Here is a 17,248-nt window from a genome sequence, read left to right as displayed (position 1 = left end):
ATCTCTAGCCCAGTAACACTCAGTTGTTTCTTTTATCTGTCCCCCTCTCCTCATAAGAACGGCCATACTGGGTGAGACCAAAGGTCCATCTAGCCTACCATCCTGTCTTCTGAAAATGACCCAATGCCAGTGCTTCAGAGGGAATGAACAGAACAGATAATCAAGTGGAAATCAGCCATTTAAAACTAGGAAGTTTCCTTCCTATCCTGAGCAGGCAGCATCTTCATACAATTTTTCTAAGGACATGGATATTAATCAGAAGACAGAACTGTTCTGGAGACTGATTCTAGTTGCAATCACCAGTGACAACAGGACTATGGGTAAGTCAGCTAGCCTCTCTGTGCCTCAATTGTTTCAGCTGTAAAATGGTAATATTTAAGCATCTGCTCTGTTAGTGAGTCCCCATACCACCTTATATAAAAGTGCAAAAAACATTATATGACTAATGGATTTTATATCCCAAAAGCAAGGGGTTTTTTACACTGTTTTACTCCTGTTAACACAGCAGAGTACTGTGCCCACATACCATGACAAGAGCAGTGCAAGAACCTACACAGAATGAACTGCATACTATATTTTGGCTTGTGCATCACTCTCCACTAAATAAGCTTTTAGCAGACTTTTAGGTCTCAAGTGAAGTTTGTAGAGCTAGCAGTTAGAAATGGTCAAAAAAAAGGAAAATTTTGGAAATTAGCAGAACTGATCTGCAAGTCACTGAAAAATAAAAATGTCATTATTCCATTTTTAAAGCCACTTTTCAAAGTGTTATTGCATTTTAAGGGACAGTATGACAAATGCGTGGTGGCTCAATTGTTTTAGCCACTAATTTCTAGATTTTTGGTTAAGAATGAAACTTCTATTGAGTTATCTTTAAAAGGTAAACCATCATCTCCTGCAATTCCAGAATTCCCTTTTATAAAATACTCAAGAGGTTTTAAAAGTGGTTATCTACACATCCTGTGTACATATAGAAACTTTCATAATTTTTACTTAGATTGTTTGATGCTGGGACCATCCTTTTCTTCCGTTCATACAGCACCTAGCACAATGGGGTCCTGGTCCATGACTGGAACTCCTAGGCACTCTCTCACTACAAATAATTTAGGCAAAAAGGAACCCTAAAGTATGTTAAGCTATATGGTGTAAATACAAGAATCCTTTCATCATCCCGTGTAATGCAGACAGATCTGGGGTAGAATACGGTAACTGATCGACAGTGCACACAGTCTGGAACAAGAAATTACGAACAATGGAAATGGCATTAGAATGCCATTAGAAATAGCAGGAGGCAACTTAGTTTTAATCTACTCTTAGTTGTAAAATTGTATACCGAAAGTTGACATTGTTTTGGTTAGGAAATTAAAAGTGTAAGCTCTCTGAGGAAAGGACTATATGCTCCTTCCTGTTTGTACAGCATACAGAAGGCACAACTAAGAACAAATACATAATGATTTTTGACAATATGGGACACGCTGACAAGGGACTGAAGTATGGATTGAGATGCAACACAAATACAAGGCTAGAACTCATGCATTCTGTATTCAGAACACAGATGCTCCAAATACTCAGTTACAGATAATAAATCCTAAAGTAGCAAGGTGACAAGGCAGCGTGGGAAAGAAAAGCACACCACACAAGCACAACAGGCAAGCAGTTCTTAGAACAGAGCACTCCTTCACACTGTGGTATTCCTTTAACAAATCGCAAGCTGGGTTTCCTTTTGAAAACAAAGGTTCAGGTACACGTGATTCGTTATCAGTGCTCAGTATTTATCTGTTTGCCAGAGATTTCATTTCTCCATGGCCCAATTGCCTAGTCGTCAAGGTTTAATCACTGTCACTTTTGTGCCCACTTTCTCAGTTGTTTATTTGGCATCTGTTTTGCTGACTGTTTCATGCACAGACTGAAACTTTCGCACACTTTGCTCCTTTTAAATGCAAAGTCTGCCCAGAGTACTTGCTATCCATCCCACTAGGACTGAGTTATTACCAACTGCCTAATCCTGGATGAAGATTCAACTACTACTGAATTCAAAGAGGGCAGACAGCACTTTAGAGGCTATCAGAAGAGAATAAATAGGTCCATTTACACTGAAATAACTTAATAAGCAAGTAACACTAAACCAAAGTATTGATATAGGGCATCTCAGCAGTGTTGAGAGATGAAGCCAAAGGCTTTTAGCCACCAAGGCAAGTATCTAAACATTATCACACCTGCTGGGGAGAATTAATGCTATTGTAAAATGTACTTTGCTATATTTAGGTAACAACTGATTAATGAGTGTGAAGGCAAGTTACACATGGGACTTGCATATTATGAAAGGGATCTTACCCAAGGCTTCAGTATCACACTGACTATCATGGCCGTCTTTTTGCTAGTGGAGAGGGTGGTATATGTATTATCCCTTTGACCTGCAAGTTGTAATCCAATGTAATTTTTATATTAGACTGGCCATATACAAGTCTAAAGCAGATCATATCTTTCATTTTATATATACACACTTAACTTCACATGATTCTAGGATTATGGCAAAAGGTTCTTGTGGCTTCATAGCCACTATGGACTTCTGAGATGTGTCCTGTACCCATCCCATTCCAGCCTGAGGAGGTGCTTTCATTGCTCATGCTTCTCAGAGAAAGAAGGAATAAGTCATACACCTGGTAAATACAAAAGTCAACTACTTTAACCTAAGTGGAATTTCAGATGAGTTCAAAATCTCTTTACAATATAAGAGAATGTCAGGCTTTACTTTCAATCCAAGCACTACTAATTAAAACAAACAAACAAACAAACAACAACAACAACGAGACAGGCTTCTAAGCAAGGTAAAAAGATTTTGCTTTTTTAATGTGTGCTCAAGTCACAGTATCTGCTCTGAGGGTGTTACTCCGGGTAACATTTCAATTTTATTGTCAATGGCATATTGTAAGAACTTGTCTATACAGAAGGAACAGGCGCTAACAGAGGGACCCCAAAAGCAGGGCTTTCAGAACAAAGGAACACAGTGATCAGCATTCTTCCCATTCACTTGATAGTTTTATCAAAAACTCAACACACCACCATTTTCAAAAGGCAAGAGCCATATTCAGTTCATAAAATTAAAAAAGCCACACATTTTAACTTTAGTTTTCAGGAAATCTTTACCTGGAATCAGTAGTATATGCAGCCAATATCTTTTAGTGCCATTTGAAATTATGGAGTTTGCAACTTCTAAGCTTCACTCGTTTTAAGGGCTACTCTCTGGCAGAGAAGCTTTAAGAAATTCCACAAAATGCTTTTCCTATCAACAGCACAGAACACATTGAAAAGGAACAACTACTGATCAGAATGAACTGAAATGGATATAGACCTGACACACTGGCTAATGGAACTTTTTGGTTGAAAAAAGTATGTTTTATACTTTTACAGACATTATTCAACCCAATATGCAAACTGAGAACTGGAGAATTTTTTTTTTTTTAAAGCAGTGGCTGTACCCACTAACATTTTACACAGTACCTACATATATACTTGCTCTTCCTGCAGTGTTTACTTGCAAGACCACAGGGCTGAGGTCTCTGCTCCTGTAATAAGTTATTTCATACAATACAGTGTATAGAACATTAAAGGTGAAACACTTCTTGAAGACTCAAAAGACAGACACTTTTCAAAACGTCCATGTCTCTGATTTTAAGGAGTGGAGACAAGAGCCTCCATGCATCTTCATTAGCTAGATCCCTTCTCCTCTTTGGCTACCGCAGCCTCTGCAGGAGTAGTTTCCAAATCTTTGCTCTGATTTTCTCTCTCTTCATCGTCTTCTTGAGGGTAAAGGTCTGGATACTTCTGCATGCACTCCTGCATGGCACGGAACTGGTCCACACAGTCCGATCCCTTTATTTCTTCTGTGCTATAGTGGAAACAGGAAAAGGCCGATTTGAATTGTTCCCCACAGGGACCACTAGCCATTCCACCAAGGCACGGGCAATTCCAATTGATATCTCCATTAGGCAATATCAATCCTGAACAAAAAGACAAAAGACAGAATAAAAATTAGGTGTCCTATAGGTTGTCTTCTTGGTTTTTAGGTGAATTTTGTTCTATGAAATGTACTGGGTGACAGCACTGAAGTCTGAGGTTCTTTATTACATCCACAAAACCAGTACAGCATCAGTGGCAATGCAAGCCACCCTTGTATTGCCTAGCCAAGGTGCCTCAACTCTGACCTGTATGACTCACTGCTGAGAAAGGGAAAGAGGAGAGGTTAGTTCATGGCCCAATTCAGGCTCTGGGAAAATAAAGAAATCATAGGGAAGGAAACAGAGAAGACAATTTTCAGAGTAGCAGCCGTGTTAGTCTGTATCCGCAAAAAGAACAGTACTTGTGGCACCTTAGAGGCTAACAAATTTATTTAAGCATAAGCTTTCGTGGGCTACAGCCCACTTCTTCGGATGCATATAGAATGGAACATATATTGAGGATTATATATATATATATATATATATATATATATATATATACACACATACAGAGAGCATGAAAAGGTGGGAGTTGTCTTACCAACTCTGAGAGGCCAATTAAGTAAGAGGGAAAAAAAACTTTTGAAGTGATAATCAAGATAGCCCAGTACAGACAGTTTGATAAGGAAAAGAGGACACAATGACAACATCACAGGAAAAAGATATCTGGATCTATTCTAGGAATGAAAACACAAAACGTGAAGGCAAGAAGTTAAACAGCTTAACAAGATCAAGAAATGTAAGCTTGTAAAAAAATAAAATAAAGTGTATTGATAATGTTATTATAGGTTGTGCTACTAGCCTTCATCCCCCAAGAAGATAACTTAAGGTTGCCTGATACTTACCGCTATAAGACCCTGTTTTCAGTCGCTTATTATGTTGCCAAACTTTAACGGTTTGGACTGAAATTTTCCTTAGTGAGTGAATGTCTGCCTCAGTCGGATTTATTTTTTGAAAATTTAAGCCATAAAGCTTCAGCCATTGCTGAGAATAAGGCTAGGAAAAGAGGTTTTGCCCATGTTAAAAAATTTGGGTGACCTTTTCTTTGAAAAGCTCTAGTGACCCCCATGTTTGTAGCTGGGACCTGAAATTTGGTAGGGCAGTGGCCTTTAACATCTAAAATCTCTGAAAATTCTCTCTGCACTGGGCCTACTAGTTATGTTATCCCAAGTGCTTGGGGGCCACAATTCATATTTTATTTCTAAAAACAAAAATGAACAAAGTAGGAAAAACAATAGCTAAGCACTCATTGTAGTATACACACTTAAAACGTTTACTATTTTTGGCTCAAGAATCTTGAGAGTCTCTGGAGTTCACTTCCATTCAACCAGATCAGGTCAGAAGAAAACAGCATTTACAACTGAAGCAAAGTGCATTTGGTTCAGCACCCCAGAAGGCATTGAATTCTGACTATCTGCTTTACACCAAGCCTAGCAGTAAACTGCACAGTCCCCTTCGTACCATTTCTGTGTTGGAAGTGCTATTTACTACCCAAAGACTGGAACACTGTCATGCATAGGTCTTTTGGACATGCTCACAGAATTGTCACTTATCCTGCCAGACAAAATCTCTTTCATGGATAAGATGTAGCTAGTACAGTCCATCATCTTTGGCAAACCATGGCTGGGATCCAAGGGGGGGAGGAGGGGAGAAGCAGGAGGTCATAAAAAATGTGGATAGCCTGTTGCAGACTCTCTCTTGCTAGGGAGGATATAAAGCAGAAAGAACGTAGGTTGATCTTGCAGTGTAAAATAAATATGGTTTTGCTTTGTAAACAGACCAAACTAGAATTTGAAGTCACTGAGGGACATTACGGAATATCAACTGTTAAAATGACTGGTTGTGTCTCAAATACTTTAAGAGCATCGAAAAAGTTTTCTGAAATTAACCTGATCAGGGCATTGCAGTAATAAAATTCCTGGTCATATAATCCTCAATCTGAAACAGAAATTATTAGTTTTAAAACTCAAGACTGCATGGTGACACAGAGTTCAACTGTAAATTATGACTTTCCACACATGAATCTTTGGCACATACTCCTGGATATTGTAAAAGTAGAAAAATAGGTATAACTCCACTAATCTCACCATTAAGAAGACACAAGCTTCTAATACCAACTACACAGAAACCAAATTTTAAAAGAAAGCTGAACAAGAGTAAGAGCTTTGTTCCCAGTGGGCCAGAGGCACAGAAAAGTCTCCCTACACTAAAAGTGATCTAGTATATCAGCTAGAATTCTACCCAATTAGAACTGGAAGACACCTCTAGGGTCACCTAGGACATCCTTTTACATGAAGCAAGTGGGCAGGATTGGCTTTTTTTTTAAATCTCTGAACTAACAGAAAGTTGCACTTTTTCTTCTGGAGGTAGTCTGCAGCACATTGATCCTCTAATCCAGACCTACTGTTAAGCACTAGTTGAGGCTCACTCGAAAACCACTCAATTTGCATCATAACAGGTCCAGGGCTTAGACTGGCAATTCATTGCAGAGCTCATCCAACCTAAACCCTCTTAGGTAACGGAAATTGATAATATCACAGCCACAAATAAAAATGTCTGCACTTCTGGCAATACTTGTTTTGTCCTCTCTAACCTATTTAAGTGCCTATAATTAGGTTGTATCAGAGATGCAGAGATCTACATTAGGACTCCCTTTAACATTACAAATTCATTCTTGGAATATTGACTTTTGTTGTAGTTGGCTTGTAATGTGAGCTTGTATATCTATCATCTACTGCACCTCTAAAGTATTTCCTTTATTAATGCTTTTAAGTGGCATTCTGCTGGGCATTAGCTTTTTAAAATCATCCAACAGTGTTATAAGAACATAAGAATGGCCATATGGGGTCAGACCAAAGGTCCATCTAGCCCAGTATCCTGTCTTCCGACAGTGGCCAATGCCAGGCGCCCCAGAGGCAATGAACAGAACAGGTAATTATCAAGTGATCCATCCTGTCGCCCATTTCCAGCTTCTGGCAAACAGAGGCTAGGGACACCATCCCTGCCCATCATGGCTAATAGCCAATGATGGACCTATCCTCCATGAATTTATCTAGTTCTTTTTTGAACCCTGTTATAGTCTTGGCCTTCACAACATCCTCTGACAAAGAGTTCCACAGGTTGACTGTGCATTGTGTGAAAAAATACTTCCTTTTGTTTGTTTTAAACCTGCTGCCTATAAATTTCATTTGGTGGCCCCTAGTTCTTGTGTTATGAGAAGGAGTAACTAACACTTATGTACTTTCTCCACACCAGTCATGATTTTATAGACCTCTATCATATCCCCCCTTAGTCATCTCTTTTCCAAGCTGAAAAGTCCGAGTCTTATTAATGTCTTCTCATACAACAGTCATTCTATACCCCTAATCATTTTTGTTGCTCTTTTCTGAACCTTTTCCAAGTCCCAATATATCTTTTTTGAGATGGGGGAACCGCATCTACACGCAGTATTCAAGATGTGGGCGTACCGTGGATTTATATAGAGGCAATATGATATTTTCTGTCTTATTATCTATCCCTTTCTTAATGATTCCCAACATTCTGTTCGCTTTTTTTAAGGCATTTGACTTGGTACTGCATGACATTTTGATTAAGAAATGTGACTGATATAAAACGAACCTGGCACCCATTAAATGGATTAAAAACTGGCTAACTTATAGGTCTCGAACTGCAAACCAGGAATCATTATCCAGCAGATGTGTTTCTAGTAGGGTCCCACAAAGATTGGTTGTTGGCTATTGAACATTTTTATCAGTGACCTGGAAGAAATCATAAAATCATCACTGACAAACTTTGCAGATGACACAATAATCGGGGGAATGGTATAAGCTGAAGAGGACAGGTCACTGGTACAGCACGAATGGGATCACTTGGTAATCTGGACGCAAGCAAACAATATGTGTCTTACTACAGCTAAGTATATATCTAGGAACAAAGAATGTAGGCCACACTTACACAATGGGGGACTCTATCCTGGGAAGCAGTGACTCTGAAAAAGATTTGGGGGTTGTGATAGAGTCACTGCATGCGCACTTCCAGTGCGATCCTATGGCCAAGAGGGCTAATGCGATTCTTGGATGCATAAACGGGAATTTTGAGTAGAAGAGAGTTATTTCACTTCTGTATTTGGCACTGGTGACATCTCTGCTGGAATACTGTGTTCAGTTTTGGTGTCCACAGTTCAAAAAGGGTGTTGATAAATTGGAGAGGGTTCACAGAAGAGCCATGAGAATAATTAAAGAATTAGAAAACACACCTTATAGTGACAGACTAAGGGAACTCAATTTATGTAACTTAACATAGAGAAGGTTATGAGGTGACCTGATCATAGTTTATAACTACTACATGGGGAACAAATATTTGATAATGGGTACTTCAATCTTGCAAACATATAACATGATCCAATGGCCAGAAGTTGAAGCTAGACAAAAACTCAGACTGGAAATAAGGCATACATTTTTAAGGGTGAGTATAATTAACCTTGGAACAATTTACCAAGGGTCATGGTTGATTCTCCATTACTGGCAATTTAAAAATTAATATTAGATGTTTTTCTAAAAGATCTACTCTAGGAATTATATTGAGAAAGTTCTATGGCCTGTGTTATACAGAGGTGAGCCTGTATGATCACAATGGTCCCTTCTGGCATTGGAATCTACAAATTTAAAATACCCAGAATGCAAGAAGTAAAGATTAGTTTGGCACATCCTGTATATTTGATAAGGACACTTAACATTTATGTTTTGTACATATTTAAAACACAGGAGTATAAATTGCAAAAGGTGCAATGATGCTGAACTAGCATTCTTAAGAGAACCTTTGTTTTAACTTCTTTACTTTTGAACATTTTAAATTCAGAATATTAACATTTCAGTTTCTCAATCCTATTCAGGCATGCTCCCCATTCAAAAAACCTCAGGAAAACCCCAAAACAATTAGCCTTGAGGAACTTGTAGGCCCTTCAAAATTACGTTATTGAAGACTGGGAGCTTACAAGCTCTGCTAGTTTCTTTAGCAAGCCTGGAAAGCCACACAATTCTCTCTTGCAGTGCAAAGAGGAAGTCAAGTCATCCCCCCCATTTAAATGTATCCTCAAAACTCTCTTCTACTGTCTCACCTATGGAAAGTTTAAAAACCCCACAAAAGCACTAAAGTTAATGGAACTGTCAAGACATGTACTCTACGTGATCTTGTAGTATCCTTTCCTTCCGCCAACATCTTTTTGGGAGTCCGTTTCTGGTCCTCATTTGTTGTATAATGGGAAGTTTCAGGGAAGAGCCTGTGCCTTCACTAGCAGTTTTGGGAACCACTCCTGCCACTAGACAATGATTTCAATACAGAACCTGCTTTCACACTGAAATCTATTTATTGAGAATCTTTTGTGATTAATGCCTTCTACTTAAAACATTGGTTATGCTAACAGTGCTGTAACATTCACAAAAGTCACCTGGCATGCACAAAATATTTAAAAACAATTATAAGAGGTTTCTTAATTTTAAAGTATATATATATATTGCAAGTAATAGAAACAGGTCCTCAGTTAGGAATAGTCACCCTGAAAAATTCAACACCTGTGATGTTCATCTGTTTGCACCGTGGAAGCAAAAAGCAAAGTCTTAAATTGCGAAAAATATTTTTTCATCTTTCTGTAATTCAAAAGCAGATGAAGAGATTCTTAGGCAATTTTCCCAGCCCATCCCTGCAAAGAGAGGATGTTATAATGAGAGTCACAATGTAACTTTACAGCTTTTAGAACATAAAAGCTGTACTAATTTAAATCTATCTCAGTTTGCCATCCCACTTAGCAGGGAATCAGCTGTAACTTTGCCCATTGTACTTTTAATACTTCTGGCTTAGAAAGTGGGCTCCAGATATATGGAGGTGGTGGAATCTCCTTCCTTAGAGGTTTTTAAGGTCAGGCTTGACAAAGCCCTGGTTGGGATGATTTAGTTGGGGATTTAGAGTAGCAGCCGTGTTAGTCTGTATCCGCAAAAAGAACAGGAGTACTTGTGGCACCTTAATTTGTTAGTCTCTAAGGTGCCACAAGTACTCCTGTTCTTTTAGTTGGGGATTGGTCCTGCTTTGAGCAGGGGGTTGGACTAGATGACCTCCTGAGGTCCATTCCAACCCCGATATTCTATGATCTTACCCAAGAGAAATAACTCGATAATTAGGATTTTCCTATGCAATCTATTGATTAGAAACTTAATAAAGATAATCTTTGATGTAAAAGAGGAATTTAACAACTAGAGCTACAACAATTGTTTTGCATTATAATACCAAGTGTCAGGAGGGCTGCAAAATAATGATCACATTCGGCATAAATTTAAAGGTTTACATTATATTAGGACTAAGTGCAGAGTAAGGCATTTATATAATAAGCATATTCCTCCTTAAATGTGATTATTCTGTGTATAGTACAGTAAAAAAAGATCAAAAGGGCCATTACTGTGAATTATGTCACGGAAGTTGAATACTGGAAATCAGATCTCCTGTTCAAAGTATAAGCTAAATTAAAAAAACCTGCATGTTTCTTTAGCCGTTCATAAAGTCTTTTCCAATTTTCTTTTAAATAAAAATCACACAGTAAACTAGAGCTTCTGCCCTACAATGCTTCAAAATGTTTTGCCCATGTCTTTCCCCTCCATAGATTTCCCTCCCCTCGGATACAACTGCAATCTGTGATATGTGAATTGTTTATCATTTTTTGATTTGCTGTGTTGTAGCTTTGGACAGCTGAAGTGAGAAACTTTGAGAAAACCCTTAAAATGTGGCAGCAACTCATGGCATGTTCAAAAAAACCATACTACAGTATTTAATGCAAAAACCCATTTTCACGTTGGATCGTATGTATTTCTAATGGAAAGGACAGGGATAAGATGTCCTTTTCATTGCAAGATTTCCCCAACATAACTAGCTTCTAGCCTTTTCACTCTCCTCCCCCACCCATAATAGGCCTGGAAAGGCCAAATTGGGAATATAAATCCAGAGTACAGCAAGCTGGTGGTCTAAAGTGCTGGAATTACTGCTTTGTGAGAGGATACAGATCTCCCTCCCACCAAAGCCCTTCCACATCCAACATAAACATGGCATTTCACTGGCCCTTCCACATGAGTTGTCTTGGCCATCTTCAAATTCTGCCCAGGCTGTCCAACTGGGAAAGGAACTAGATTCTATGACATGCTAACTTCATTTATGCAACCACTGCCATGAAAGAATAACAAAGCAACTTGTCCTTACAGGTCCCAAGAGAAGAACTATGCTCAGAGTTCATGTTCGAATCACTTGTATCTGTGTCACACCAATGCCAAGAGATCCTTTCCTTCCCTCTTTTGATCTGGCACTGACAATACAGCAAACCTGACTGGCTTGCTGACCATAATTATTAATATAACTCAAAATATCACGAACTGTTGTGGCTCAGTTCCAATGAGATAAGTTTACATTCACACACCCCATTACTAGAGAAGCCCTGGTTGTTGAAGACATGACTTCCAGTTCAGAACAGAAGTGTCACTTTAAAAAAATTCCAACACACTGTCTTTACAATGATAATGGGAGATATTCTAAGACTTGAAGCAACTTCCTATAACCCAGGACTGCATGAATGTTAGAATTTGCCAATATAAGCAGGAGTCTTTTTTGTTCAGTTGCACACCACTTACGACAACTCCCACCTGTTCATGCTCTCTGTATATATATCTCCTCAATATATGTTCCATTCTATATGCATCCGAAGAAGTGGGCTGTAGCCCACGAAAGCTTATGCTCTAATAAATTTATTAGTCTCTAAGGTGCCACAAGTACTCCTGTTCTTTTTACACCACTTAAGGTGATTTTTCATTCTATGAACTGTTAAAATGCATTATAACATCTCCAAGCGCTTATATTCTCCGGATGTGAGGTTGTGGTGGGATCTTTATTTTCGGCAGTCTAGTTTTGCAGAAGAGAGACAGGCCAGGCAGACGGGAGTTGGGATCTTACCACCACCATACTGATCAATGAAAAAGATCACCCATCACAGGCTATTAACACTATAAGAGAAAACAGATTTTTCTAAAATGTTTGAAACAGCATTTAAATATGTTTCTTCATTGTTTTTCCCACAGAGTACAATAACTGGCTGATCAGATAAACTTCTCTCAGAAAATGCTTTTCATAGAAGGGTCAACTGTACTACAGAACTGACTATTTGTAGATACTGTGGGCTCTAGTCTCCTCTCTATAGTCAGGAAGTTGTATATACAGACATAAATTGAGAAGAAAACAGATGCAAATACAGTTTGGATTTCATGGCCAGTACCAGATTCTACCTGAAATCTTTAGCATCCGATGCACTGCTTTCAAAGTGGAAATGCTGAGAAATCTTATTGTGCAGATTGGTGAAAACAAATCTGCTGTTTGAGCATTGGCTCTTAGCCAATAACACATCCTGCCTGAAAATACGAGGGGTAAAGGAACTCCTGACAGACACTAAACTTTAGCTTCTACACATCTTTCTGAAATAAGACACACACACTGGAAAGTTTAAGGGGGGAACCAGCTATTTCTTTTCATCTCAGAAAGGGTGTACGGTTAACCTCAATCACACCAAGCCTGCCAGTCCCATATATTGAGAAAGCCAATTAAACTTATTTTGAGCACCATATCTGAGGTATATCATCAAGTACTGTGTAAGAATGTCTGTTTCTACTTATTTGTTACTGTGAAGTTATGTTTAATCATCTTTTATTACTTGCTTTCACAAGAAGTTCCACATGGACTGTTCTCTCAACCTACCCCCTAAACATAACACAGTCTTAAATTCCCAGATATTGGGCTAATACTAATAATGTCTTGGGTTAAACAACCACACACATCAGGGTTAAATGTTCTTCTAACATACATATGCTATCACATCCTTATTGAGCAATGCCCCAGAATATCGCTTCACTTCATAGATTCTAGCAGCCTTCTGAGTAGCTGAACTGATTGATAGCCGAGAGAGTAGGGTACAGAGCATCTCTCACCATACTGTCCTAAGCTTCAAGATAAATTTTTGACTTTGAATCAAGCATGCTATGGGAAGGAGTCTGATAAGTTACTGTGCTACCTGAAAGAAATCTGTTCACCTGACATACATGTGGCATCTAAAGTCATGAAAGCTTTCTCTAATCCCTTGTCCCAATTTTCATTTAGATCATTACAAAAGTCAAAGGATCCAAGGTGAGGATGTGGTCAGATACAACTGTTCACTCTGAATACTGCTGTAAACAGGTTCAGAATCTGTGCAGGTAGGTGATGCATGCTCATTTTAGCACAAATCTATGTACGAAAACAAAAAAAGAGTTTAATTATACAAGACAAGATGGCTCAAATTAGACTGTGTACTGTATGTTTGTTTGTTAACATATCATCACCAATATCCTTTTCTGGGTGCTAAATGATGCATGAATACTGCCCCCTAGAGATTACAATGCTGGGGCAGAGTTTCTGTTAACTATTGTATGTTTAACAGATTTTCAACTGGGAAAAGAAACAACTTAGCTCAACTTCAGTCAAAGTTGGAGGCAACAAGAGTTGAGACTTAATATGCCTCAATTCATGCAAACTGAAGTAGACACTATAGCCAAATTTCAAACTGGAATACCTGAACTCATGCACCCAAATAAAAGCGACCAGTTTTCAGAATTGCTTGAACGTCCACAGTTTCAATTGATTTCAACAGGAGCTGTGAATCTCAGCACCTCTAAAAATGAGATTGTTTCCATTTAGGGACTCATATTTCAAACAGTTGCCTTTTGTGCCTGGTGAACATAAAAGCAATCCAATAAATCCCAAATCCAGTCTTAAATTTTCATGGACATTTATTAGCCTGGGTCAAAATCTATCCACTCAGGTTTTACCATGACTATAAACTAAGATATTTTACTCACCGATTTTAAGAAAAAAAAAAAATTACTTGCCCGAGGCAACCACGATTTTACAAGGCTTAATCCCCTGTTATTCTGTCTCGCAAAAAAGATAATAAATAGCAATAGTAAAAGCAGAGAGTTCTTAAATTTGTTCACTTGCAGATGTGAACTGTTTAGCATCAGTACTGGTTTATCTTGCTTGATAATTTGGCAAACTTCAGTTCCAAACTGCAAATGTTAAGTTACTTGCCTCTTAAGGCATTAGTGATAATTGGATCCCTTTAGAGTTGTCATTATGTGACAGGAGGAGGAAAATAGTTTTGGTACTTGTTGAAATAGGTTACTGGGTGCAGAACATGACAAGGTCATGGGTGTAAGTCACTTTCACACTAATTGAGATTTCTGAAAAATCTCAGACTACTACTGCAACAAACTGCATGTGTGATAGACTGCAGAATTAAACATTTTGAAGGACTAGAGAGGGACTGAAGTAGTTGAAGCTGAAGGTGGGACCATTAGAAAACATGCAGAATAAAGAAGTTACAGAAACACTAAGCTACTGTATGGAATTAAACTGTGTTAACTCCTCCTCTTAGACCTGTTCAAAACATGATTAACTGTCTTTGGTTTCTTCAGAAAGAATTAAATTGTGGAATTACAGAAAGTTTGTTGACTGTTTGCCAAAATGGCAAATAAACTATGGTCATACTGTGACATTCTATACCTTGAGGGAGCATACTGTACCCCCCTATTCCTCATTTTCATATAATTGTGATCTTATGTATAAAGCATGCCTTGTAAGGTATTAGGGGAAAGGTTATGATCTGCTGAAAGTCATTTCTCTATTCATTTACATGTATCATTAATGCATATGAAGTTATGAGAATTGTGTTGTATGGTAGTCACTAAAACATGCTGCAAATTGGGGAATCAGCCAGATATCAGCTCCCCAGAGGCAACAGCAAGGAAAGTAACCAACACCCAGGCGGGGTGTCAAACAACCCATCAACAGCCATTGTCCAGCAAGGGAACCACAATGCAATGACTCACCTGCATGAGGCCACAGCAGGGGAATTGCTCAACCTTGCTTGGAGAGACTCAGCAATGCCCCCAGACAAGCCTGGACTTGTGCTCCCCAAGCACATGGACTGACGGTATAAAACAGACAGAGTGGACACATACTGGGCCCTTCTCCTGCCCCCACCTTCGCTGCAAGCAACTAAGACACTGAGAAGACAAGACTGCAACAGAGGAGAGTGGCCCAGGTTTAAGGAACAAACCTGTATATTAAGGACTGAAATATTCAGTGGGGTGAGAAAAACTGCTTAATCTAGATGTTGCCCAGTCTAATAGGGTTGAGAGTTTAGACTGCGTGTTTATGTTTTATTTTATTTTGGTAACGGCTCTGACTTTTTACCTATCACTTAAAATCTATCTTTGTAGTTAATAAATCTGTTTGTTTGTTCTACCTGAAGCAGTGTGCTTGGTTTGAAGCATGTCAGAGACTCCCCTTGGGATAACAAGCCTGGTGCGCATCAATTTCTTTGTTAAATTGACGAACTCATATAAGCTTGCAACGTCCAGCAGGCATAACTGGACACTGCAAGACGGAGGTTCCTAGGGTTGTGTCTGGGGCCAGAGATATTGGCTAGTGTCATTTGGTTGCACAATCCAAGGAGCAGCTTATATACTAGATGCTGTGTGTGAACAGCCTAGGAGTGGGGATTCTCACAGCAGAGCGGGGTAAGGCTGGCTCCCAGAGTCAAGGATTGGAGTGACCTAGCAGATCAACGGTCCAGATAACACCAAAGGGGAATGTCACACATCTAGACAAGGATTAGGTCTCAGTTTAAAAGTAAAAAGTAAGTTAAAGTAAAGTTACAAGTAAGTTTAATGGTACTGCCTTAGGAAAGAGATTGACCTAGCTTTTAGAGATTCTCTGAGGACCTACTCCACTAATTTGAATGAGAGCCACACAAATATATTACATTGTTAAATATATGTCTTACCATCCTCTTACCAAATGTTACTGACCTTGGTCTTCATAAGGGTCATTGGGGTCATCTGCTACCAGTTCTGCACTGCTTGGCGTCTCATGGTCCTCTTTGGTCACGAATATAATTCTGTCTTTTCCTAACATTTTAAGGAAAGACAAAAAGCAAGAGTTCAGAAAAAGGATTAAGCTGAGACAAAACAAGCCATTTACAAAGCCGCTGCACAGTACAAGCTTTTGAACTGTTGTGCATGTAAACAGATGCATTCATTTTAAGAGCTAATGAGTCTGATCTACTTGGCCCTGGTTAGGCTTCAATTGGAGCAGTGTTTGGTTTTGGGCATCACTTTTTAAAAAAGACAAATTGGAGAGTGTTCAGAGGAGAGCCGCTAAAAAATGACAAAAAGGTTTTGGAAAATAAGACCTAGAAGGAAAGGTTAAGAGAATCAGGCTATGTTCAGTCTAGAAAAAAAGATGACTGAGGTGAGACAGGATAATTGTCTACAAATACATAAAAGATGGTATGAAGAGGACAGGGATCAATTATTCTAATTAATCAACAAGGACAGAACAAGACATAATGAGCTTAAGATACAGCAGGGTAATTTAGGAAAAATATTCACATCTTTATAAGAGCAGTTAGGCAATAGAACTTGATGCCAGGGGAGATGTAGAGGGGTCCTCATTGAAGGGATTCATGGCTACCATAGATGTCCATCTATCAGAGATTCGGAGTCAACTGCTAGGATTCATGGAATTGGGGTTAGAAATTACTCTGGGACCCACTATTATTTTATTTCAGCGAAACCTAGGAACCACAATAAAAAAATTAGTGACCCTTTATGCAAAAAAACCTTTCAGAATTAAAGTTATAAAAGAACATAACAATGGTCTGACCCAGTATGGCCAATAGTCCATCTAGCCCAGTATCCTGTCTTCCGACAGTGGCCAATGCCAGGGGCTTCAGAGGGAATGAACAGAACAGATAATCATCAAGTGATCCATCCCGTCGCCCATTCCCCAGCTTCTGGCAAGCAGAGGCTAGGGACACCATTCCTGCCCATCCTAGCTAGTAGCCATTGATGGACCTATCCTCCACGAACTTATCTAGTTCTTTTTGAACCCTGTTATAGTCTTGGCCTTCACAGTATCCTCTGGCAAAGAGTTCCACAGGTTGATGGTGCATTATGTAAAGAAACACTTCCTTTTGTTTGTTTTAAACCTGCTGCCTATTAATTTTATTTGGTGACCCGTAGTTCTTGTGTTATGAGGAGGAGTAAACAGCACTTCCTTATTTACTTTCTCCACACCAGTCATGATTTTATAGACCTCTATCATATTCCCCTTTAATCGTCTCTTTTCCAAGC

General features: G+C 38.9%; 1 protein-coding gene across 1 annotated transcript in view; it reads right to left on the bottom strand.

Annotated features, from left to right (window-relative positions):
- Positions 1-2,821: 2,821 nt before the first annotated feature.
- Positions 2,822-17,248, bottom strand: part of CHCHD4 (coiled-coil-helix-coiled-coil-helix domain containing 4) — a 19,871-nt gene continuing 5,444 nt past the window's right edge. Inside the window, exons 2-3 of the mRNA XM_005288431.4 lie at positions 15,923-16,021; positions 2,822-3,998 (exon numbers count right to left, since the gene is read on the bottom strand). Coding sequence (XP_005288488.1) covers positions 3,706-3,998; positions 15,923-16,021 — 392 coding nt within the window. The 3' untranslated portion in view covers positions 2,822-3,705. The remainder of the gene's footprint in view (positions 3,999-15,922; positions 16,022-17,248) is intronic.

The sequence above is a fragment of the Chrysemys picta genome, chromosome 7, assembly GCF_011386835.1.
Source record: "Chrysemys picta bellii isolate R12L10 chromosome 7, ASM1138683v2, whole genome shotgun sequence".
NCBI lineage: Eukaryota > Metazoa > Chordata > Testudines > Emydidae > Chrysemys > Chrysemys picta.
Note: the sequence above shows the minus strand (reverse complement) of the source record. Positions and strands in the feature narration are given on the sequence as shown.